The sequence below is a fragment of the Sinocyclocheilus anshuiensis genome, unplaced genomic scaffold (assembly GCF_001515605.1).
Source record: "Sinocyclocheilus anshuiensis isolate Anshui unplaced genomic scaffold, SAMN03320099.WGS_v1.1 scaffold294, whole genome shotgun sequence".
Lineage (NCBI taxonomy): Eukaryota > Metazoa > Chordata > Actinopteri > Cypriniformes > Cyprinidae > Sinocyclocheilus > Sinocyclocheilus anshuiensis.
In genome coordinates this window covers 96,944-122,872 of record NW_015544130.1, presented here as the reverse complement: position 1 = coordinate 122,872, position 25,929 = coordinate 96,944, and the positions used below count along the sequence as shown (strand labels likewise).

General features: G+C 39.7%; 2 protein-coding genes across 12 annotated transcripts in view; one reads left to right on the top strand and one right to left on the bottom strand.

The window, feature by feature from the left end:
- Nucleotides 1-1,112: 1,112 nt before the first annotated feature.
- On the bottom strand, nt 1,113-24,624 carry wnk2 (WNK lysine deficient protein kinase 2). Of its 11 annotated transcripts, none has more exons than XM_016494569.1 (31): nt 24,561-24,624; nt 22,582-23,263; nt 18,333-18,505; nt 17,885-18,105; nt 17,575-17,732; nt 17,066-17,154; nt 16,410-16,629; nt 15,105-15,384; nt 14,264-14,748; nt 12,971-14,080; nt 11,636-11,770; nt 11,474-11,512; nt 11,047-11,214; nt 10,407-10,841; nt 9,917-10,189; nt 9,784-9,824; nt 9,413-9,575; nt 9,217-9,333; nt 8,839-9,009; nt 8,680-8,749; nt 8,360-8,560; nt 6,294-7,147; nt 6,013-6,070; nt 5,807-5,919; nt 5,054-5,637; nt 4,680-4,930; nt 4,357-4,569; nt 3,805-3,903; nt 3,275-3,319; nt 2,485-2,735; nt 1,113-2,199 (listed from the first exon to the last, which is right to left on the bottom strand). In XM_016494569.1, the coding sequence occupies exons 2-31, from the start codon at nt 23,191-23,193 to the stop codon at nt 1,900-1,902; spliced, it is 7,929 nt and encodes a 2,642-aa protein (XP_016350055.1). In that variant the 5' UTR covers nt 23,194-23,263; nt 24,561-24,624; the 3' UTR covers nt 1,113-1,899. The 11 variants fall into 11 exon arrangements, with proteins under 11 accessions (XP_016350055.1, XP_016350053.1, XP_016350056.1 ...); XM_016494567.1 differs by lacking the exon at nt 24,561-24,624 and adding an exon at nt 24,404-24,483; XM_016494570.1 differs by lacking the exon at nt 24,561-24,624 and adding an exon at nt 24,404-24,483 and having other exon boundaries at nt 4,357-4,566.
- Nucleotides 24,625-24,833: 209 nt separating this feature from the next.
- ninj1 (ninjurin 1) overlaps nt 24,834-25,929 on the top strand; it is a 12,621-nt gene continuing 11,525 nt past the window's right edge. The window contains exon 1 of the mRNA XM_016494584.1: nt 24,834-24,883. Within this exon, the coding sequence (XP_016350070.1) occupies nt 24,842-24,883 (42 nt within the window). The 5' untranslated portion in view covers nt 24,834-24,841. The remainder of the gene's footprint in view (nt 24,884-25,929) is intronic.

The following is a 25,929-nucleotide window of genomic DNA, read 5'->3' as shown; positions in this document are numbered from 1 at the left end:
ACATCAATTAAAATGGCTCAGATTTGAGATGGACTGCCTCATATTTCAGTCTACATAGCCATACAGAAAGTAAACAAGCTTAGTAATGTCATAATGCAAGCACTGTCATAGTGCAGTCTTATTTACTTACTGCAGTTTCACCAGAAAAAAAAATCCATTATAATGTTTCGTGACCCAAATATCAATAGCCCATTTAATTTTATTTCAATATATTTGATTAATCATTAGTTAACTGCTGCATTGGTGAAATACAAAAATAATAGATAATAAACTGAAATAATATTTGCTGTATCACAAGAGTCGTAAAGACTCATACATTACAGAACCAGTTACAATGACAATAAAATAATGACTTGTTTACACCTCTGCTTAGCGCAAGGTTAGATCTAATGTCACTTATGTGTACTGCAAAATGAAAACATACAGAAAAAAAGTTTATTAAAAGTTAGCATGAGCAGATTTTGTCTACTTCATCCTGTTACATTCCCCTTTTTTTTTTGTTTTTTTGTTATAATAACATATACCTCGCCAGAACTATAAATTAAGAGAACATCTACAGATGTTTGTGTACTAGTAATTGCTATATTTTGAAACTCAAATTTAGGTGTTAATAGTTAGGTGGACATGGTCTTTGATACTGTATGTTGCAAAGCATCAGTCTGTGTCAACACTCTATGAAATCACTGTTGCTCCACCAGGAAACTCCAGTATTAGGATTATTAATTAAAAACAGTAGCAGTGTGATCTAAATGATGACATTGTGCAATGAGACTGTGCTGTAACTGCAAACATGACTGCAGCTGTAGAGATCATTCAGCTCATTAATTGTAAAATTAGTTTTTTAGATTCAGAAAAACAACTTTACAGTTTTGAAAACAAATCTTGCTTTCCTTTTTGCTCTAGGTCAATGTGATTTTTTACTGTATCAGATGATGTAGAAAATAATATTAATGCACATACATTCAAAACAAAATGACACTCGTAACTAATTTATACCACAAATAGGTAGTGTTAAAATGCATTTTTATAAATGTCCATAAAGGACATCATAAACCGCAGGTGGGGAAAACATGAATTTAGTTAGAATTATGCTTGGTAACACTAAACCATTACCCTTGGTACACTGGCTGGTAATGTACGTAGCACAGTCCTCAGTTGCAGTTCAAGGCACTCTAGCAGGCTTGTTCACCTGAAATGTACAGTCTGTTAAAGTTCTCTTTTCTCAGTGCAGGTCTTGGTTGTTACTTTTCTAGCATGCGATAATGTGTTTTTGACTAGTGCGTTGCGAAATTAGCGTTCGCTGCAGGACGCGGTGAAAAATTCACAGTGATGTCATGACTATGATCATCGCTCCAAACTCCAGTGTTTTCAGCCAACTGTGATGTGATACCATTCAACCCAAAACACTGATTGACCTAAACCTTAGTCTTTCATTTACTTGTCCATATTATGCACATATGCAGACAGAGCTTATATTTACAGAAGTATAAACAGTGTCTATACACATCTACACAAATTTAAGAACATCTTACTGTACCTTATAGCATTTACATATGTGTACAGCTCAAGGTGTGAAGGAAGTTGATTCTCTCACTAGCAAGCTAAATATATTTTGATGAAAAATATACATTTTGTACATATGCCTATGCTAAAATTCAGTTATGCTACATAGGCTTTATGAATATGTACAATAATACTGAATGTACACTACAGATGATATGCCTACGTTGTTGGCCTGAGTATTTATATGTTCATGAGGGATTACTACATTGTAAGCAACTACATGCTAACAACTGCAACAGATAGAATTGCACACTGCTAGGCCTAACTAGCACTCTAAAGAAACTCTGAAGTATTTTTGGCAACAGAGTAAGAAGTATAAGTACGGTGATTGTGAAGCTACATGGTCCTATTTCTAGAATTAGGAACCTCGCTGGGGGAAGAAGGTGCTGTCCAAGAGGGGGAGTGCACAGCAGTGAAAGCAAAGACTTCTTGGTTATGAATGGCAGTCATTGCTGGCCAGTGGTCCATGTCTAAGTGTGGGGCGCTCAGCATCTTTCCGTAAGGGTTACCAGCCACCATAAAACTGCGCTGGAGTACTTGTGAAGTGTCAGTCGGCATCACAGAGGCATGGAAATCAATCTGCGGCCATGATAGAGACAGCTGAGAAGCATTCAATCTTTCTATTGAAATTGGAACCTAAAAAAAGACATTAGCATTAGAGAATGCCTATGTTGTTTCACACTAAACTTTTAACATGAGTATAAAGGAGACATAAAATCATCATAACAATTTAAAGGAATAGTGAAACGTCAGTCATTGTTTAATGTACTCATCTTGATGTTGTTCAAAATCTGCATGATTCCATTTAATAGTAATTTGGAAGAACTTTGGAATATTATGAATGAAGGATTTTAAAATGTAAAGTTTTAGGTGAACATACCCTTTAAATATTTGGTAAGGAAGTATTTTTAATAACGTCACCTCTATAGCGCTCCAGATCCTGGATCTGGTCAGTTGCTGTGGTCTTAGACTGAGGGAGCGTGAGCGTGAAGGAGCCCTCACCCCTTCTGCCCAGTTATCCACCAGCCTATGAAGCTGCTGTGTGAAAGCATCTGTCTTGTTGTTGCTGTTGTTTGTCTGTGCTTGGGCGAGACCAATTGGCTGGTGAGGAGGGGGAGTGGATCCTGGCGGCATTGGGGACTGATTAGAGGCAGATGACGGTGTTCCAGATCCTATTAAAAAAGTAGATTTGAGATGTTGGAATGTCACAAAACATGAAATACAATTCACAGTGTCTGTGACCATATTAAAAAACATATTAAACTATAACTGGACTGTTAATACTGAAAATTAAATGTAATTTGTCAACAGGATCAAAAGCAAGACAAGTATCCAGACGCAAATGCTTGGGCGATGCATAGCAAGTGTGTGTTCAACTGTACAGTAACAAATACTCAAGGAGGTGATAGAGAGCTATATCGGCCCTTTTAGAGAACTTGAGGTAAGTTATAAACTGTGAGCTGACATATTTCGAATTGGAACTCTTCAAGAAATTGAACTTGTGTAGTTAGAAGCATTGGTGTTAAACTTGCTTGTCGAATATACTTTAGGCCTAATGTTATTATGTTGGTTACAATACTATGTCCAGAGAGTGAAATGTGATTTTTAACATCACAGCTCAAAGCTGGAAGAAACAGTGTCAAGGTTTCAGCTTAGGCAAACTGAATATTTAAAGTCTAAAGTTTAGAAATGAAGAAAAGACAATAGTTACTGCTGCCACGTTCTTTACCCAGACACAGGCGTTTAAGTGTTGACCCTACAAAAAGAAAAGTTAAAATTAGTTTTCTGAAGAAAATCACTGCACAAAGAGTCACACAAAGAGGTTGAACATGTCATTTAACTTTTTAAAGTTACAACTGCTAAAAAAAACCTTCATTAGAGGTAAGTGATTACAAGTCAAAATGTTAAAACACTGAAATTAAGTGAGGATGATTTACGTGTGATTAATACTGTGAAGCTCAACTAGTGAAAGTATCCAGAAGCATAACAACATTGCCTTCAAAAACAGACAACTGAATAAAACTAAATTACATTTTGTAGGGATAAACAGAGAATAGAAAGAATCAAAAACATGGATTTAAATGGTTTCCATGGAAGGAAACACAGGATGATCAAAGATGAAGCATGAATACTGATAAGCAAAAAGATAAATAATTGATTAAAGAGAAGAGAGTGGGAGAAAGATAGCAGGGGCTCCCAACATATGACATGGAGAATGGCGGAAAGGAGAGAAATACAAACAGATGGACAGAGAAACAGGCCCACTGAGGAATCTAGCGCGTGGTTTACTACTGGATTTATAGGTGACCTGCGCAGACGCCTGGGGAGAAGGAGGCCAGCCTGTGGACAGAAGTACAGAGGTAAGAGAAAGAGTGAGATCCACTAACTCAAGCAACCAGAACAAAAGGGTACACACAGAAAAATTACATTATTTTAAATGCATTCATAAAAGTAAATCTGGCTGTAATTCATCTTATTAATGTGAAAGCCTCCATGTAAAAGTCCCATTGATTTTATTAATTATTTGGGACTTCAATTTGGGAATTATATATAAGACTTAAAGAAAATGTTTTTTATAGAAAACCTTACATGTGCATGTCTAAAAGGTTTTAATTTTAATGTCAATTTCATCCAATATGTTTATTTCTATGCAGGTGGGTGATCAATTGATATTGACTGGATAATCTTCTCAAATCAGTCATTCAAAATCTACTATGAAGCCAGATTATTTATTTTACTGACATAAGGAATTTTCTCTTAAAGTGCATGCTAAGAAATCAGAATAAAAGTCACCTTGGCCAGGCTGGCTGCGTGGCCCAGGTCCTTCTCCCTGTAGACCAGAGTAGAAGTTGTCGGAGGAGAGAGATCCTTTGAGAGAGCAGGGCTGTTGGGTCTGAACCGGAACATACACAGAACAAGGTAGAGTCCCGGTCCCAGAATAAGCCTTGCCATCGGACAAGTTGGAAGCCCTGGCAGGAGACCCATTCAAGCTTGGGGCAGCCTCTGCTGAAGAGAAAAATTACATGTCGAGATGCTCTTGGGTAGATTCCAAATGCTAAGATCCTTTTATTTGCCTTACTTATATATGAATGTGATATTTTAACTCCACAACTAACCTGATTTTGTTAAATCATTAAGTTTGCTGCTGTCACTAGTTTTAGAGGCAACATTTCTCAGCTGTTGTACTAGAGGACTGAGCAATTTGCCAGCTTTTAGTTTGTGTCTGCTGGTCCTGCGCTTGCGTCCTGCAGGGGGTGCTGTGGGCGGGATGTAAAGACCTGGCGGAGGTGGTTTCCCTAATCTGATGTAGAGAAACTCGATCTCTTCTCGGTGGTGGGCCTCCAATTCAGTTACCTCCTTCATATGCCTGTATAAAGATGAAGCGAGCAATGGTGAGTACTTAAGCATTTTTATTTATTGCTCTGATTACTTTTCATTGATTTTATATTCCTCTCTGCATCAAAAACAAACATAGACATGATAAACTCACTTTTCTCTTAGTCTTTGAAGCTCCCTCTTTATATCTGAGTACTCCATCTCCGAATCATTGTCACTGCTGACATAGGATCCGTAAACCCCTCCCTTTCTGCTTGGCGAATCAGAGCTTTGCACACTACTACTGCGGCCAGAGCGCCTCAGAAAAGCCACTGCCCTTTTCATGAGGTCACTTCCTCTCCTTTCAGACCTACCATGACGGGATGGCGTTGTGGGGGCCATTTTGGCAGGGCTGCTCTCAGCCCCAGAGTCAGAAGACATGAAACGGGTGTGAACGGTGACATCCGCTGAGACTGAGGTCTGTGCCCTTGGCAGCGAGCCTCGTTTGGTCAGAGGAGGTGGGGCATCCAGATAAAAGTCAGGTGGGGCGGAATATCTGCTGCTGTGCTTCCTGTGTGTGACCTCATCTTCTGTGCTGACCACTGAGAACCTGCCGACAGTAGTAGGTGACACAGTCGGCTCTTCATACATTGCACATTCTCCCAAAAATCCACCAGGGTGTGCTGGAGATGCTGTGCTGCTCAGGCTACGCTGCTTCCGACCTTGACCTGAGAGTATGTCAGTGGAGCTAGGCACCATCTAATCCAGAGAATTTAAATCAAAACAAAAATACAAAATACTGATATTATAAGAATTATTTTACATATTACATTAACAGACAACCATTACTTCATCATAAAAATTTAATTTGGTACTAACACGAAGTGGGCTCCCAGATTATTAAACTGGGAATTAACAATTTATTAACCTGTATTTCCCTGCAGAAATTAGAAGCATGCTGTACATGATGTACCTTATACCGACTTCTAGATCCAGAACAAGAGGTAGAGTGTGGCATCACATGCCTCCTTGACACAGTAACTATGGAGAAAGATGGCTTTAATTTTCTTATTGTTTGTAAATGATAAAAGTTTTCTTGAAGAGCATCTGTCATGAGAAAAAATATGACCATACCTCCAACCGCAGAATCGCTGAGAGCACTTAAACTGTCCACACGCTCTGGAATCTGTGGCTAAAAGACAATAACCAAATGTATTTAGGTAGAGATTCAAGCACAATCCTATCTAAATTCAAAATATCTTTAACTTCGAAATGGTTTTTAAGACATGCTGAAAACAAGGGTGATGGGTGAGTTTATACAAAAATGTAAGTCCTTGGGTACCATTCCTCACACCTTAATAAACAGATTTTATCTATTTAAAAAAATGTGACAAAATGACAGAGTATAAACTTACCAACTGCTCTCCTGCTCTGAATCGTCCCTCTCCCATAAGACTAGGTGTGTTGGTTCCTGACCCTCCCACTGCACTCTCTGTTCCTGGTGGAGACTGGATATACTCTGTGCCAGATCCAGGAGTTTCAGCAGCACTTCCCGATGGGTACATGGGAGCATACTCTTGATATAGTAAATTCCTCAGTTTCTCGTCCAGAGTCTTAATAGTGCTGTCTACAAACCCTCCTCTGGTACGTGCCTCTCCATCTGATTCACTAGGGACAAAGTGGTGCTGTGAAGGAGCGGGGCTTTGAGGCAGGGATGGTGCCTTATTTCCACTCACAGTTGACAAAGGCTGCTGCAGCACTACAGGCTGCTGTGTACGTTCCACTCGACTCGACGTAATGGAGTGAAGTTGCTCACGAGCAGACGTACTCTCTTGTGATGGTGGCGGCATCACAGAGGATGACCTCTGAGCCCCACTACTCACTTCAAGGGACAGCGGCATGACCAAGGGACAGCAGGGCACGTCCTCCAGCATGGAGACAGCACATGCAATTTCAGCCATCTGCTGAGCAGTGTGCATGGGGGAAACTGAGCCTAATCTGCCACTCTGGATCTCATCCACAAAAAGAGAGCTTTGAGGATCCATGCATGGCTGGGATTGTTGCACACTGACCTGGGCGGAGCCCAATTGTGGCCCCTTCTCTGAATGGGAAGCAGGCTGCACTGGCATTACAGCAGTTTGTGGGGCAGAGGGAGCTTGGGAAAGAGCAGCCAAAGACAGAGGATCAGTAGTGGTCATAGAAAGGGGGCTCCAAACCCCATAAGGATCACTTCCTCCAGATGGAGGTGCTGTGGCACAGGCTTCTGAATCTGTGGAATGAAAGCAAACAAACAAAACAAAATCTTAGGAATCATCACCTTCAACTCAACCTTACAGGCCTTTTCTTTCGGAACATGCTACACAACTTCTTGTTCAATCTCTTGTTCTGTCCAGGCTGGACTATTGCAGTGCTCGCTTGGGAGGTCTTACAGCCAGTTCTATCTATCTCTACAACTAATCCAGAATGCGGCTGCAAGATTAGTCATTAAAGAGCCAAAAAGAGAGCTTGTCACACCTCTGTTCATCAATTTGCACTGACTACCAATAGCTGCTCGCATAAAATTTAAGACATTGATGTTTGTCTACAAAACAACCACTGGCTCTGCACCTTTACCTAAATTCATTACTTCAGACTTATGTGCCCTCCAGAAGCTTGCGTTCTGCAAGTAAACAGCACATTTTAGTGTCATCCCAAAGAGGCACAAAATCACTTTCACAGTGTTTTACCTTAACTGTTACCTGCTGGTGGAATGACCTGCCCAACTCAGTCTGAGCAGCTGAGTCCTTAGGGGATCTACAAGAAATGGCTAAAAACACATCTCTTCTATCTACACTTGAGCCTCTAACACTAGCACTCTCTATTCTATTTCTATTTTATTCACTTGTTTTCTTTTTATTTATTAAAAAACAACTTGACCCTGTAACACTTACACTTTCTATTCTATTTCTATTCTAACTACCCATTTTCTTTTTATAAAAATTGCCTTCTAACACTAGCGTTCTCTATTGTTTTTCTATTCTATCTACTTGTTTTCTTTGTATTCATAAAATATGACCATCTAACACTAGTGTTCTCTATTCTTTCGACTTTTCTTTTTAATAAAAAAACTGCTCTCTCTTCTCTTTCTATACTATCTAATCGTTTTCTTTTTATTTATTATAAAATAAACCCTTACTACTTGTACTGTGTTAGACTAACTGAGACTTGTCACAGTGCTTACATATTATTCCTCTTTTGTTGGTTTTGATTGTTTCTATTGTCCTCATTTGTAAGTCGCTTTGGATAAAAGCGATTGCTAAATGACTAAATGTAAGTGTAAAATGAAACAAAACATATTCAAAAAAAGTCTATGAGACATCCAATTTACTCTTTTTGTTAGGAGTAGGGGACATGCCGATACAATTGTGATACAATACCTAACAAGCAGTTTATTCTTTGTTCCAATATTTCTGTATCTGTATTATGCACAACCCGACATTACCCATTGATGCAGAGGCAGATCCTGTGCTGGGTTCTGGTGGCTGGGCTGATGCACTCTCACTAGGCTGAGCTGTCCCATCAGTTACTGTTGTTGTGGATGGAGATTGTGTAGATGGACCTCCGTCTGAGGATGCATCCTGACTGGCAGCAGGAGCCTCTTCCACAGGGCAGATGATGAACCATCTCTTACCTGTGTGCAGAACTGAACAAAGGACAAGAGCCCATGCTAACTGTTTGAACACTGATACATTCATTCTTAAGCAAACATTTGGGGAGCATGAATTTTAAATTTGCCAATTACAGGTGGACAAAAAAGATTACCATTTTGCTGATAAACAGGCTGCGGGGCCCCAGGTTGCTGTCCTTTTATTCCCTGGATATTAACAGGAGGCTGTTAGCATCATTCAGTCTAGTCATTTTAGTGAATTTTCACCCACACATTACAAATTTGAGATGTCAGATTCTGACTTCCTGTATTACCTCTCCCCCTTGATCCCTAGGAGTTTGTCCTTGCAAATGACTTGTCCCAAGTTCTGATGTCTTCTCTCCGTCCATGTCCTCGCTTAGAATGTCCTCTGCCTTGTCAACAATGTCTTTAAGTTGATCTATAAAAATGTCCTTTTCTATAGGTAGAATAAAACCATTTTCCACCTGATACACAAATGAGAGAAACAAAATCTACAAAGCTGCACAGAAAAGAAACTATGTAAAAGGGTAATAGGATTAAACAGCTTTATGTTTCAGCCGAATCACTAAACTGATGGTAGACTATACACATTTACATTTTAATTTCAAATCTTAAGCAGAACAATATTGTTTTGTAATGTTCTGAAAGTCCGCGCAGAAGCTTAATCTCACCATATAAGTGGCTATTTCTTCAGGTGCGTCTCCATCTAGGTCAAATTTGAAAGTCACCATTTTATGATTGTGTGTCTCCAGCTGGCATTCCACCATCTTGTCACCTGTTTTACTAACCTGGAAGTACAACATCACGTTAGGAGGTAACTGCAAAAAAACAGTTATATTTAAAAAAAAAGAAATATTTTATCCTCACATTTAGCATGCTTAGCTTTGGCTTGTTAATTTTTTCCTGGCGTGAGCGCATACGAGCAGATTTGCGATGGTGCTTTCTAGGTTTGCCATCACCCTTTCCTCCACCAGTGGGTCCCTCATAGCTGTCACTCATTTCTTTACCAGAACCTGCATCTTGGTTTAGGCTAAACAAACAAGACAGAATAACCTGAAGAAAAAAACTTGCTAGGAGACAATTTGAGATGATTTATATTATTGTAATGCATTGGGTTGTATCTGCCACTATAAGTAGGTCAAAAACACCCATTGTAAATAAAAAAATCACATGATGTTTGCATTCAATCAGATATGCAATTTCCATAAGTTTTTCAGGGAATAATAACATCTACCTACCTGTCACATACATAACTATGGAATGGAATATATACAGGTGCCTGCAAGGAAAACATTATTATTTCAGTGATCCATGTGGTACTTTGTTTTAAGAATACATATTATAGTCATATAAGGGAGGCTTTATGCCTACTGTTGCCTCAGTGCTGGGCTGAAATGGGCTGGGCTCTGGTGCAGGAGGAATAGGCATTGAAGTAGTGTCTGCCATTTGCTTGCCAGTGCTCTCAGGAACAGCATATCCTGTCTGTATGCCAGCAGGCTGCAGAGGAGGCTCCATAGTCTCTGGTGGGGCTTGGGCAGTGGTAAAGTTTGGCTCTGACTGCCTGTCCTGTGGAGGAGACTGGATCTGTGACACAATGGTGTGAGCTGGGGCCAGGATTTGCATTTCCTCATGGCGAGGGTACTCCTGTTGAAGAAAAACATTATTGTGTTTCACTGTGCGACAGAAGCCTTGACCTCAATTGTAAGGCTCACGGAATAATACTTATTATCCTGTATCATTGATTGCTATGACAAGGCACTACTGCACCAATCCTGATTAATGTACTGCCATTATTATGATACACATTCACCATATGAAAAACAATCCTTGCATTAAGCAAGAAAGAAACCACATAATTTACCTCTGTAAAAGGTTCAGGAATAGATAGGTCTTGCTGGAAGAGGGAGGCTGGATTAGGGATGGGAAGGGAGGGCTGTGTTGGTTGGGGTTGAGATTGGAAAAGGGCACCTTCTGGTGGTGGAACTGGGGAGTATATCTGCTGCAGATGTTCCTCTGGAGGAAGCATGGGTGGGGACAGGGCCATAGCCAGGAGAGGTATAGGGTTAGGAACATTCAGAGGGGTGGACACAGGTGTTCCTGCTCCTAGCATGCAGGGTACATTCTGCATTGGTAGTATGGGAAGAGGAGCAGTAATAGGGCTTGCTGAGTAGTAGGGGGAAGATACAAGAGGAGCATTTGTGGGGTAGGGAGAAGAGTAAGAGACTGAGGAGAAAGGTATTGACTCTGTCCCTGCAGATGTGCCCCCTTCTGGCAAAAGAGGATATGTCGAAGGAAACTAAAGATTAAAGAGCAAGATAAAAATGTAAACAGCCAGAGGTAAGCTAGAAAGCTAAATTTTTGCATGTAGAATTAAGAAAATCCCTCAACTGCTGCCATCTAATGTTGAACAAATTTAAAACTTGCCTAAATAATGTACTTGTTCTGGTATCTGAGAAAAGCTGTTGCACACATAGGCCTAGTTACAGGTTTCAGGAACTGACCTGTGTGGCAATTTGTAGAGGCTGGAGAAGGGGTGTCTGAACATTTAGCTGTGGTTGTGAAGGAAGGCTAGTGGTGCTGAGCATTGAAGATGCTGACTGTAATGGATGCTGTGGAATGGACTGAGGATCTGAAGATGGCTGCGCTGGGGGCTGAAATGTTGATAAAGGCTGGGAAAGACAAAGAGAGAAAAAAGAAAAAGAACTGATTTTAAAATTAAAACTAATTTCAAGAACACTTAATCCACAGCTCCCATGGATTATGCTGCCTATCACATCTTTATCAAAGTCAGTGATAAAATGGAATTTATTCCTTGTTTAGTGGACTTTCAATAAACTGATCAAATTTATGGCATGACTGAAACTGAAATCCCAAAATTTCCAGAACATTTTAAAAAAGACTGATGTTGTTTATACAGATTGAGTCTACCTGAGGCGGGAAAGCTTCAGGATGGAAATAGAGATGAAACTGAGAGAAATACAAACACAAGGAAGAACAAAGACTAAATTAAACTATTAACCTATCACTTCGCTAAGACACAGGAATGCATCCGTCCTCATTTAAGGGAGATCAAACCTATAGCAGCCTTACCTCCTGTGCTAGTGGTACAGTTGTCTGGTTTTGCTGTGCCAAGAGGGCAGAGGCAGGAATGCTCTGTGGACGAGCATGTGGTACAGGAGTAGCTGGAGCAGAGATGGTCTTAGATGGATCCAATTGTGCGGAAGGCTGAGAAACACATGCACAAACACAAATTTTAATACAGGAACATTTGCAATTAAGCACACAGCCAAAAGCAGTTCTTCAAGATTATAGTAGAATAGAAAGTCTAGCAGCACATGGTTTGATGTGACAGGTAAATTATCGGCTACTGACAGGGAACAAAAGAACAAAATGTGAGATATCAAACATCAGAGCAGTGATTTGCTCTACACACAGGGGATGTTGCTCTAAAAGAGACTACATACAAGGTGACAGCGATAATTTGCAGTGTTGCAGCAGCAGTCATTTATTGTTCAGTCAGCTTGCTGTGCCATCTAGCAGTCTGCTAATGGCGCTTTTCCACTGCGTGGTACGATTCGGCTCAGCACGGCTCGGTTTACGTTTCCACTGCAGTTTAGTACTGCTTTAGAGTGGGTGGGATTATTCACATGTCGTTATAGTTGCGCCGCCTCTACTGCAGCGACTCCTGAAAAACTTTTTCATTCCACGTCGCCCCATCAAGCTCTCACTGGATCCGCTCCTCTGCTGTTAATGAGAGGAACATCTGTACTTCCTCAACAGACAACGAAACAGCCATTTTTTGGTTGTTAAAAAAAGTTGCGCTCGTTCAAAACAGTTGCGTTCGATCCTTCGTTGGCTGTGCTGATTTAAATCTAGTGTTTATTTTGTGTTTGTGTCGCAAGTTCAGTGACGCAGGTAGTGACGATTCTCTCCGGCCAATCAGTGATCAGCAGAGTTTACACGTCACGTTTTGGTAACGGTACGGTTCACTTGGAACCTCAACTGAGGTGGTACTGAAAAAAGTACCAGGTACCAGGTACTGTACCCAGTGGAAAACCCCCCAAAAGTGAACCATACCAAACCGTACCGTGCTGTACCATGAAGTGGAAAAGCGCCATAAGAGACTATGTCCTTCAAAAGGACATAATAGTCCCCTGAAGACAGTCCTATTTCTTTTTTTTTTTTTGAGAAATAGCAGTGATTAGAGGAAACACATTCAGTTTAGTTCCAAAAACAAAGTACAGTTTTTCTCTTAAATGCTATATAGGAATACAACTAGAAGGAATTGGAATTTGGGAGCAATACCTAAATACATATGGAAGAAGGTAAAGAAGAAGCTTGGAAAGTATAGGTGAGCCAAAAGTGAATGTTTGTTCTAGACTTCTTTGCTGGGATCATAGCTACTATGTTTTATTTTTCACCCACCACAAGACCTGATCCAACTTCACTGTCCTGCACAGAAAAAGACCCAGTTTCCTGATGTGACAGGGGTACGTACAAAGAGCCTACGCTTTGGACCTGAGGTACAAGGAACCTAACACTAGCATCACTGTAGCCATCTCCAGCTTGTGCCCTGTCAGTCAGCACTGGGGAACTGGTTCGCCGATTGATGATCTGATGTAGACAGCGATGGAGGTGAGACAAATCTGAGCCGTCTCTCAAATTAGGAGAATGTGGTCCAGTGATAGGGGACACTGGAGAGGACGACCTGAGTGGGGAGGGTGGATCGACTGGTGAAGATATGGACATGTGCCTGGAAGATGTGTGAACTGGTGAAGGTATAGATACATAGACAGGGGTAAACGCAGTGGTGTGGCTTAGTGATGACATGTTGTTAGGTAGAGCTGTCACAGGAATCTGTGAAGGAGAATGGCTTTTATGGACCGGAGAATGTGGGGTGACTTGAACTGGTATTGAACTTGGTATGTTCTTAGTAACAGAAACTTGCTTTGGAGGCAGCGTAGATATATATGGAGACTGTGGGGTCATATAAATTGGTGAGCTGGAGTCTGGATGAGCTAGATCAGGTGGGAACGATGGTTTTAATGAGGAAAGAGGTGGCATGTTTTGGTGGATGGGGGAGGAAGAGGGTGAAGAGGCATGACCGAGAGACCCTCGACCCCTTGACCTTACAGCCAGTAACATTGCCATACAAGCATGGCAGTAATGCGGGTGAACATCAGAGTTCCTCCTACTGAATGACATTGTCTGGGCCTGAGAATTAATTTCCACCTGCTCTGAACTATATTCAGCTCCGGTGTCTTCAGAAACATTATTTGGTGCCTGATCTTCATTTGTGAATGATGAAGAACCTATGAGGGCACTTGTAGACAACAACTGATCCATTTCATCCTTAGAGCTTGCTTCAGGTTTGTGACAACTATAAGCCTGATGATGCAGCTGTTCTAACAAATTTTGAAATTCAGTCCTCCTCCGTAATGTGTCGAGAAATGAGGTGCTGCTACGCCTGGTCCCCGTCAAGTTATCGGAGAATAGCATAGTTCTTTGGGAGTCACCAGAAATACTGCCATGTCGCTGCTCATTCAGCCACAGTTTGAGGGAAAAAAACACATTTTTTAAATGTAGACAGTCATCATAACATTAAAAAAAAACAGTTCTAAGGGAAGAAAAGAACGGGAATAAAGATGGTGGTCTTGGAGTTTTCCAACAAAGTAAAGCTCGACTGCAATGATATGGTGAATTTAAATACAAACTTACAGGTGATTGCTGGTAGGCGCTCTGATGCAGGTGTACAGAAGATTGCTGAAAAGCCCCTTGATGTAGCTGATGAGTTGACTGCTGATATTGCTGGTGCAGCTGAACGGTGGGTTGTTGCTGGGGTGCTTGTGGCACCAAACCATGGGCCTGTGCTTGTGCAGACTGGTGCATGGGAGCACTAAGCTGTTGTTGGGCTCCCTGGGGTTGCTGAGGACTAGGTTGTTGCTGGGTCCCGTGGAGTAACTGACCAATGGTTTGTTGTGGGACACCTTGGGGTATTTGTAGAGCAGGTTGTTGTTGAGTCCCCAGAGGCAGGTGTGCAGTATACGGCTGTTGGGCACCTTCTGGCAACTGAGCCAGAAGCTGTGCTGGAGGGCTTAAGACCCTTTGGGCAGTGGAAATGGACTCAGATAGGGATTGCTGAGAGGTGCTGTCTTGGTTGCCCGAAGTGCCTGTTACCATTGTTGAGCCTGCACTGCTGTCTGCTGCATTAGTTGGGACAAACAACACAAAGTACATATTCAAGTTGTTGAAGCAAGGGAAATTGTTGCATACCTGCATTAAGTTATACAAAACAATTAAACTAAATAATTAACATAATATAATCAAGTTAAATATAATCAAGTGAAATAAATCTCTTGGTTCTGTGGATATTACAACATATTATTGGTTCTGTGGATATCGTTATTAATCTCAGACCCATTCATATAATGACTGATTTAAAACGTACTTTAAAAAAGAAACACAATATTGTACTGGTCTTTCCATCTTTTGTATGGATTTATTTGAAGAATTAAGTACCACAGTGTCAACTATACATATATCTGTAGATGTCTCTCACGTGTAGCTGTAGTAGCACTTGTTGGGGCACTGCAAATCAGGCTGACTGCTTCAGTCTGTAGCTCCGTTTCAGATGGAAGACTGGGTGGTCCACCCACTGGTGGCCCTGTGGAGGGCACCTGAAGGAGATTTTGTGCCTGAGTCTTGGTGCTTCTCTCTTCTGTCTTTCCATTACTGGCTGAGGCACTCCGCTGTCTTCTCCACTTTATTAGAGACACACGGTCACGGATAGACTTACCCACAATCTTCACATCAATCTCTAAAAAGAAGCCAGAGTCCACCTGCCAGAATAGATAATTGAACAACTCTTAAATAGTGACTATTACTTCTTGAATTATTGAAAGTATTCCAAACTATGAGTATCCAATACATGTCTATGTATCAGGGTGGCGTTCCCTCCGAGGAGGTAAGGGAGGCAGTGTCTCCTCAAAAAATTGGATGACAAAATAATCAATATTACAAACATAAATCGCAAATATTACTAAATATGGCATTAAAAGTATAAAAGTCACTCGTTTTTATAAAGTAACACTGTCCAATAGCGACACCCGCAGGTAAAGTTACAGCGGAGGCTTGCCTCCCTTCAGTCCATAGACTTACAACAGTACAACAGAGACCCCTTAGCATGCCATTTGTTTAGTGGGGGGTAATAGAGAATGAATGGGGGAAAGTAATGTGAGAGGAGGCAATGCCTCCATCACGCTATAATTGGATATGATCAGTTATGATTGAATGTGATTGGTTCATGCGATAAATCCCGCCTCTTGTTTTCGTGTGAGCTCTCGGCCTGAATGAAGAAAATGGCATCATTGACTAATTATAAAGTAAGTAAACATGATGACCGCGTCAGTTTTTAGCGAGCATTCAGCGTGATGAAATGAAAGATATATCTTTGTGTCGCCTTCCACAGAATATATAAATACAGATAAATACATTTAGACCACTTAACTTGATGATTGCTATCAGGATGTGAAGAGACTTTTCAACCAGTATGACAAAAAAAATTCCTGAAGACAAATCACCTATTGCACCTTTAACTAAAGTTAACTAATGAAACATTATTGTAAATTGTTTCCAAAATATTGTTCACATTGTTACTGCCTTTAGTTATTATTTTGGAATAAATATAAAAATGCATAAAAACACTATGAAATGTATAATTAGAAAATATTAAATGAAATAAAAAAATAATATTAATAAAATACAAAATAGAATTACATTTGTTCTCTTTTTTTTATGTAATATTTATCTAACCAGGAAAATCTGACAACATTAAGTATAATTTCTAAAAATCATGTTTGTTTACCATTTCCTGGGCAACTGTTTCCGGGACTTCTGTGTCCAGGTCAAAGGTGAACTCGATAGCACCACTGTCTTTATACTTCCCTTTAAGTTTCTTCTGGTCTTCAACCCAAAGCCTTAGAGCAATGGAAGACTTCTTGCCGTCATCCTCTTCTGCCAGCTCTACTCTCACTCCAGTGTCCTCCGCAAAGAACGCATGATTTAGTAAGTCCTTTATAGAGTACCTTTTAGAAGAGGAAGATGAAATTTGGTTTGTAAAGACCTGAAAAATGTGATGGTGCTATAGCAACCCATATGTAATGCATTCAAATGGACAAGATAAGATGTGCAGAAGATGTTTTAAAAAACAAGTCTGACATCTGAAGGACTATGAACAATGCTATTATGTTGCTGTAGCAAATGGTAAGTTGGTAATAATGGTAAGTTATTTGACTGATTGATGATCCATGCATGCAGTACACAATCAGAATCAGAATACATGTCATTAGCAAGGTTCAAATTACTGCAAAAGCGAATTAATGTAAAGCATATTAGATAAATAAAGCTGCAGCCTTCCAAGAAAAGGTCGTCTGATCATACGACATGCTACATCTGACAGGAGCATAGGCTTTTTGACCTTTATGGTAATGTGACAGGAGACACATCAGCTGATGGACTCACCTTTCCTCCCAGCGATGGCAGATACACTCTCCAATGATTTCTTTTATTTCAGGCATGGTCACCTTACTGAAACTGGCTGGCTTCACACCCTGTGCAGTGAATTAAAAAGGAAACCAACACACACCCACATACATTTTCATTGAAACCCCTTGCGAATGGACATTGAAAGGAAATTTTACACCAAAAAAAAAAAAAGTTTCAAAATTTTCCTTTGTATCTGACTGCAATTACAGCAAAACTCTGCAGGGCTGCGAGCTCTCCAGGACCGACGTTCGCCACCCCTGACATAGATCTACCAATGAGCAGAATTATTATCTATGTAAATCATATGTAAAATACATTCTGCCATTTAACTGAATGGGACAATTTCTGAATAAATGCATTATGCAACATGTTTCATGGATAATACCTTCTATGTTAGACATGATAGTGTATTTTTTCACTCAAGTAATATTACATTCTAAAAAAAATTAATGATGGTTGGTGAAGAGTACTTTGCTCAAACTTACGCTAGTAACTTTGCGATAGATTTGTGCTGCATTTTGGCACTCTGAGTATGGATACTCAGAGGTAGCCATTTCTAGCATACACATCCCAAATGCATACACATCTACTGCTTCATCATAGTGCTCCTCATACATCTCAGGGGCCATAAACTCTGGAGTGCCTAAAATGGGAAGAAACCAAGAAGGGAAAAAAATCAATAACTACATGGATGTAAGCTACAGTCTACATCATCTAAACAGGCTATTTAAATGTTGTATTCAATGTAGCCTAATCTGATAAATCTCAAAACCCTGTCACTCTCCCGACTATTACCGATTACACTTTTGGCGAAGGAAGCTCTTTTTAGAGTGGCCAGGCCAAGATCTCCAATCTTGACGGAGCCTGTAGGACCTGTGATGAAGATGTTGTCACACTTCAGGTCCCGATGGATGATGGGAGGGGTCCTCGTATGGAGAAAGTGAAGACCTTTTAAGATCTGTCTGCACCAGCTTCGTAAAACTTTTGGTTTCATCACCTTGAATCGCTTCAGATATCTACATAATAACAGAAACTGGGTTGGAGATCATTGTCTTCACAAATTTCAATATGTGATCTAAATGTTATATTGTAGACAAAATTGAGTTTTGTGCAAAGTAATGCAAGTTGTAATAGGGCAGATTACATTCCTTGGTGTCCCACAGCTAGCAACTCAAACCAACTAAGATGCTAACCCTGGTGTGTTAGCATCAGTTGCTACATGTCTTTGTTTTAGTTGACTCACGTTTTCAGTGTTCCAGACGTCATCAGTTCAGTGACTAAAACAATGCACTTCTTCCCCTTTAGAGGAGATTCCCAAAAGTCATAGAAGCGCACAATGTTTGGATGCTGAAGACCTTTTAGCATTTCTGCTTCCTCTTTAAACCTCTGACGTTCCGCTTTGGACAGCTTACGATCCTGAGATGGCAAGGGGTCAGCATTGGTTTTTGAGGTTCCAGGCACATGCCAGGAGAAAAGTGAGAGACAGAAAGACAGGTGGAAAGAGAGATGGATTGATAGACATACATATGGTAACGATATGTAAGAGATGTACTGAACTGAATTTACTAAACTGCCACACTGTTGGGAAAACTCAATTATCCTCCTTACAGGAAAAAGATAGCTCTATAAAATAACTCTTGACCAGTGGAAGACATGCATTCTAAAGACATTTAGGTTAGTCTTTATTGATTTAAAGCACACATTCGCTGTAATATCTTTCTATGGATAGACAATATATCTGTTTTATTGTATTTTTGTTTTTGTGTGGTCGTGGGGGTGGGGGTGAGGACAATATCTCTGAACATGATATGACTAAGAAAGTCAAGAAGATCAAAGGCAGATAAGAAATAAAAAACAACAACTAAACTACAGTTATGAAAGCATATTGAGCAACATGAAAGGCAAAATATGCATACCCCTCAAAGAGAGGGATGTGTGATTAACATTTTGAAGCCCTTTGATATGCAGTAGCAAGCAGAAAATATAATTAAAATAAACAACACAAAATAATGTTATTTTTAGCAGCATCATATGACCCCTTTAAAAAAAGTCTCACCCTAACATTTTGTATTGGGGTTTGTCTGATAAACTGAATAGAACTGAATCAACATAAAACTGAAGTCTCTTTAATCGGTATACAAAATGTAACTGCGGGTTAGAGAGATACTTGCAGTAGGGCTAAACCTAATGTGTACAGCAGTTGTGCTAGGCTTGAAAATGCTACAGTTACAGTGTCACTGGTGGTGGTTCACATGCTGGTGTGTAGCTATGGTCAAGAAGCTGACCAAATCAATACCTTTGCATCTGCCCTCTTCCTGCTGCTAAATTTACTAAATGCTGACAGGGAGTATCTGTAACATATCTGTCCCTCACAATCAGGCGATGTGCAACCCCATAAAACCTCTGAGACTCACCCCCACACTGCGCCATCTAATACCTCTCATGAACTCAGAGACACACACACACAGACATATATTTCATTCGACCTCCCCCATTCTCAATTTACTCTACAGTCTATAAGCACTTCAGACCAAACATGCTACCAGATTCCTAGGTGGTTTCTATAAAAGCGAATTGCAAAGTTATATATGTTAATATGTTGAAAAAGTATCCCAAAATGTAATTGCATTTCTGATACAGTTTAAAGGGGTGGTTGATTGCGATTTCACTTTTTAAACATTAGTTATTGTGAAATGTTGCTGTTTGAGCATAAAAAATATCTGCAAAGTTGCGGCGCTGAAAGTTAAATGCAAACGGAGATATCGTCTTTTAAAATTATGGCAGTTCAATGCCTACAAAAACTTGTAGGGACTACAACAACTTACTTCCCGGGTTTGTGACATCACAAACCCCGCCCCCGGGAACAGCTATGAGAAGCGTTATACATGGACGCACGTGCAGTTGCCGTACTGTATTAAAGCTTTAATCAGGATAAAACCTTATATTAAAAGCTAACAGAAGCAGTAGCATTTACAAATAACAGCATATATAAAAGTATGAGACAACAACAAACAAAAAAACATACCATTAATAGCCATGCTTGCACAGGTTCTGCGCGATACTCTTCACTAATATCCTCTGCGTCTCAATCGGGTTCAAATTGATAAGCAATATAGATGACTCCATTGTTTAAAATACAACCAGAGCACATGATGCTGAGGTGAGGGGCGGGACGCTTAGACACGCACTAGAGGCGGTTGAAAAATAATGCGTTTATTTTTTAAACGAAGCATTAACACATGTTAGACTGCACCCCATAAACACAATCAAGCCTACAAAGAAAAAACAGTCAACCACCCCTTTAAACACAAACAAATTAAACACTGTGGCATTGATTATTTTCAGGGGTGTGTTAAATCAGAAGCTCTCACAAAAGGAAAAGGGCTTTTCATTTCTACATATGGCCGGGGTGTGGCTTTAGATAATGAAGACTCACAGACAGCAGAAGATAACAGCTTTTTAATATGTTCATTATGCTGCTGATGCATCCTTGTCAGACAAATGAGGGATAAGTCAGGTTGGGCGTTCAGTTGTACATAAAATGGTCCATTAGGAACATCTTTTATATTGTCTTGAGAATGCTACTGCTTGATGTGAGGGAAGGCGTTCCTTAGTACACAGCCATCTTCACCTCATCTGACCTGTTCCTCTGTCTCTTCCTTTCTCTCTCTTCTCCCTCCTAGCAGATTTAGGGGACTCAGCAATTTTTGGCTTGCTAAGACCGCTATGCTCGGCAGTCACAATATATGCTGCTAATTCCCTCCATGTGATTTTTAAGATTCACAAAGCAGGATAAATCCTATCCAAAACCGACAACATGCCCCATACAATGGCTGTAATACAGACAGTAACACTCTCTCAAATATAGAATGGAATAAAAAAGGAAGTCGTTCATTCAGAGAGACAAAGCAACAATCTCACAAATATTGACTGGGAGCCCCTTTTTTATAACACTGCTCACACACAGAAACAAAAAACAGACCATTTTCAGGTATAACATCAGAACTTCAGAGATCATAACTGCCTAGTCATCCTTCCATGGACATTGAACGTAGAAATAATCCTGTCTTCCCAAAAGGAAAATAAGCTTCTTCTTAGTAGTCTACGAGGTATTTTTCAATCAGCTTTTCTGTTGATTGTATACAGTAAAAATGTGTTATATGAAAATAATAAAGGGTAAATGTTATTGTATATGATTCTAAGTCATGTTTTACCTGATCACAAATCACAAATTGCTCAGGTAAAACATGACTCTCTTGTTTTCGAGTTTAGACCTGAAAATTTATTTAAAGGGGTCATATGATGTTGCTAAAAAGAACATTATTTTGTGTATTTGGTGTAATGAAATGTGTTTATGCGGTTTAAGGTTCAAAATACGGATTATAATGACTTACACTGTCTTTTTACGCGTTGCGTTGCGTAAACTTAATACCATGTCTGCATTTGTGATTGGAGAAATGTCAAACAACAAGCGCTACTCTACACTGCTCGCGTTTGAATCGTCAGTGGAGAATATCTCTTTGGATTTGAGACTTTAGTCTTTGCAACTTTACAGATCTTCTTTATGCACCAAGAGCTTGTAACACTTCAAAGAGAAAGGAAAAATTGAAATTGCATCATATGACCCCTTTAAAAAAAGAGGAGAATATAACACTTGATAGCATTTTACTATTGCATCATTTCAGCAGGTAAGTGCACATGACCACCCTTATCACATGACCCCTATGCAGAGGGGACTGATTCTCCAGGTTTGTGCACTGCTTCTCTACAGAGTTTGTTTGTGTCCACACCCTACTCTAAATGTCTACTTCAATGATTTTTGAGTGAGCTCTGAAATATATTAACTATATTTACATATTTACCACAAGCTAGAAACAGCACAAAGCTGTTTGCAGGAGGTATTATGATGCATCACTTTTAACATAATCGGGCTCTCCCAATATTCCAGAAAGCAATAACAAAAATTTTAACACTTACTATTCTCTGTTGAACTCAGCTGAACCTTAAATGATTATAGACTACAACACGGAAACAGGAAATCTGATCTAGATGTGGTCATGGTGATTCAATCTCTCCATTTTACAATCAATAGTGCTGATAAAAGGAAGAGGCCATATCAGATGACCCGGCAAACTTGTATAAGGAGCAGGCATTTTGAATGGCAACAGGATCAATCAGAAAAATACAGACTTTTTTGTTAATAACAAACTACACAGAAACTTAATTTTTACTTACAGTTCACAGTTACAGTTTTAACTTCTAGATAATTGATACAAATCTAGTCATTATGCCCAACAAATTAAGTAGATCTGTTGGTTATCTGACACTTTTTTGCAATATCAATGATAATGATATTAAATAACATGTCAACAAATTTGGAAAGACCAATAACAGACAAAGCCTTTATGGAAAAAAGGCCAATAGGAGTTATTGCAAGATTTAAAACTCCAGTGGTTAAAATTGAGAATACGTTGTAACTGCATTTTCCTTACCTGAAGTTCACACCAGGCCACCTCCACCCACGTTTCAGTGTCCAGGCCTTTATAGACCGTTTTGAAGGACCCTCTGCCAAGCTCAATATCAAACTTAAGAAAGCGTCCACCTGGAGAGGTGGATACGGCCTTCATTTCGGCCTCTTCCTCGTTCTCATCACTCCCAGCTTTCCCCACACTCTTGGACGTTTCAGATGGTTCAGCATCATGTTTTTCCTCAGCGACACTTGTCTCTGGCTCTTTGGTGAAGTTCTCTTTTACACCTTCCCCCTGTCCCACCTGACACTCCACGTTACAGCTCCTCTGAACAGCAATATGAGAACTTTTAACAGGACTGCTGGTGGTGTCGCATTCTGAAATCTCCAATTCTTGATCCTCTGACTCAGAGAACCACAAACTTCTGCGTATAAATCTCTGCCGGACCAGACCTTTGTAATCTGATAGAGGGTATGCAGTTGGATCGCTGGCCCTTCTGTGTGCTGCAGCTGTGGGGTCTGTGTGAGTGGGATGTTCATGGCCATTTTCATAAATTACAGTCTTTTTTGAGGGGACAGAGGGAACTGTAAAGCCTACAGGCTGCTGCTCAGAGTTGGGTCCAGTCCGGTTTTCCATGACCAGTGAATCGCTGGACACTCATCAGTGACATTCACCCGTTTGCATGGTCCTCCTTGAATGAATGCACCTGCAATATGGCAAGTACTTTTCACATTTATTACTTGAACTAACTTAAATCTTTTTTGTGTTCCTAGCTGTTTCCTTACCAGTAATTAATTAAATAATGACTACTATCTGTTTCTATTTCACTACTAAGTATTCATTAGAAATTAGTACTTATCCCAAAAGTAATTAGTGTTTAGCACTTGTTCCACATACTAGTATTTATAACTTCTCTAGATACAAGAAGACTATCCAAATAATACAAATCCATATTTACTAGTGTATATTTATTAGATACTAGTACATATTTACATGGGGAAAATCTCAATTGTTGTAATGTTTCTAATCTCACCAGAAATGCATCATATATAATGACCATTAGGTCCATTAGATACTTTATAGGATATAGTATATAATTTATATTAAAATTCCTACAATTAAGTTTTGAAATGTCACTAGTAACAACTGGAATACTGGAAATGTGTCACCAATAACAATAGTTGTGGGATAATGACTGGCAGCAAATAAGTAAGTTCTACAAAGTAAGTACAAACCCGATTCCAAAAAAGTTGGGACACTGTACAAATTGCTCAGTTTAAACATTTGATATGTCATCTATGTTGTATTCTGAATAAAATATTGAAATTTGAAACTTCCACATCATTGCATTCTGTTTTTATTTACAATTTGTACAGTGTCCCAACTTTTTTGGAATCGGGTTTGTACTAATTAACAATATTACTCACTACTGGAATTAATAAATAAAAAATAGAAAGTACTGGATTACTTAATACTAATTTAAAAAGTGCTAGAAACATAGAACAGACACTAGTTCGTATTAAATGAATAAATGTTAAAACGGATTGCCATACCTGCAATACCAGTCTGTACTGACGCAGTTCGGCATCATTTGAGGACTGACTGCCAGACTCGTTGTTTACATATAACAGCTAATATTAATTATAATCAAATATTTATACAATTATCTGAAAAAGCAAAACAGAACATATATATATAGTTACTAATGGCATTAACTTCTTTTTCAAGTAAGAGGTACGCTCCCTTACATAAAAAAATCATGCCACAAATGTAGCCTACTTTAAAAGCTATAAAAGAATTTTAAAATATTTTTTCAATATGAAACTAATATCAGTATTTAACTCACCATGCTAGGTAGTTGACAGAGGTTGTCACGTTGTTTAATCCGTCACAAAGCTATAAAGTGCGCAGCTGTCCCTTGAAATAACATTTTAATGAATGGTCTTTCAGACGTCTAATTTGACCAAGCGACCACATAGCAGCTTCAAACCTGAGTAGCCTACCCTTGCTTCTTATAAATGTCAGCGTCTGTAAGGGACATGAAATCCAGAGCCCGTTGATGAGATTATTTGCTCACTGCGGCAATGCTCTCCTCATCTCGGATAATACGGCACCGACACCTCCCTAAAGATTCCTCCCTCGTTATGTTATAGCGTTCATAGTTAGCTTCGGTTCCCGTGCTGATGCGCTGTTATGGACATCCCGCAGCGCCTAGCAACACTGTGTGTCCAATAAAAGCGTCTGTTTTTAGGCGGTACCCTTATCCTCCTCTACACGGGTCGTCATGGACCCCACGGAACGCTGGGTCCGCCCAACCCTATGTGACGTGAGTGACCAGAGCTTGATGAAGGACGGAACGGGGCACGCACGTTACTGTCCTGCAGAGACATAACTAGGCTAATTGTCATATTGAACAAATATGACAGTATAACTAAGTTTTAAGTAGTTTACAGCAACTTCGCATAAGGTATCCCTTTACTATTCTCAGTATATAGGCTACCCAGGCCTATGCCCGCCACGTGACTTGGTTAAGAATGCTGAATATTTAATGTGAATTAATGTTGTATGACGATGCTTTTTATTGTCTCATCCCTACCCTCCTCCTCTTGCTATTTTCCTGAAAGAATATTGTTCCACCTACTGGAGAGAGTTGTGTTCATTCCCTCTGCAATAACACTTACAGTATTACATTCTTATAGGGGAGACGAGGGTGAGTTTTAACATCATGGTTGAACCATAAGTAAGGTAAGTGAAATAATACGTGTTCACCACCTTCCTGAGGTGATTATTAAAATTGCACAGTAGAATGACAGAATTTGTCAACTCAGTGTTTTCTGTTAGTGTAACTAACAACTGCACTCCGTTAGCCGACTGAGTTGACTGTAACAATAGCTTTGCACTTGACATTAAAGGCAAATCTGGGCATATTATATCAAAGTGAGTCACATAAATAAATACTGAAAAATGTTATAACTATTCAAGTCTACCACAGACAAAATAATTTAGTGCTCAGCTCATTTATGGAAAGTGTATGGACACATTTTTACACAGCAAAAGGGTCATCTATATCGTTTAGAGATTCTAAAAGACAAATGTGCAGTAAGGGTCAGAAATCTTACACACTGGTACCTTATATTTATAGAAACTGAACTTCTTCTGTAATACTGCAATTAATTAGATCTGTCATGAGTCTGTACTTTAAGAACTTGACACACTGAACTGTTGTCAGTGCTCTCTACAATTAAATGATTCTGCTCTGTCCCAGGGTAGTAGGCAATTACCACAAATAGGGTACTGAATAGGACCTGAAACACTTAACGGGATAGCTTACCCAAAAATGAAAATTCTGTAATCATTTACTTATCCTTAAGT

Coding starts and splice junctions, on each gene's coding strand:
- wnk2 (XM_016494569.1), bottom strand. CDS start 23,193: ATGGAAAACCGGACTGGACCCAACTCTGAGCAGCAGCCTGTAGGCTTT. Junction 6,071..6,293: donor TCAGAGCAGGAGAGCAGTTG/GTAAGTTTATAC, acceptor ATTGTCTTTTAG/CCACAGATTCCAGAGCGTGT. Junction 5,920..6,012: donor CAGCGATTCTGCGGTTGGAG/GTATGGTCATAT, acceptor CTTTCTCCATAG/TTACTGTGTCAAGGAGGCAT.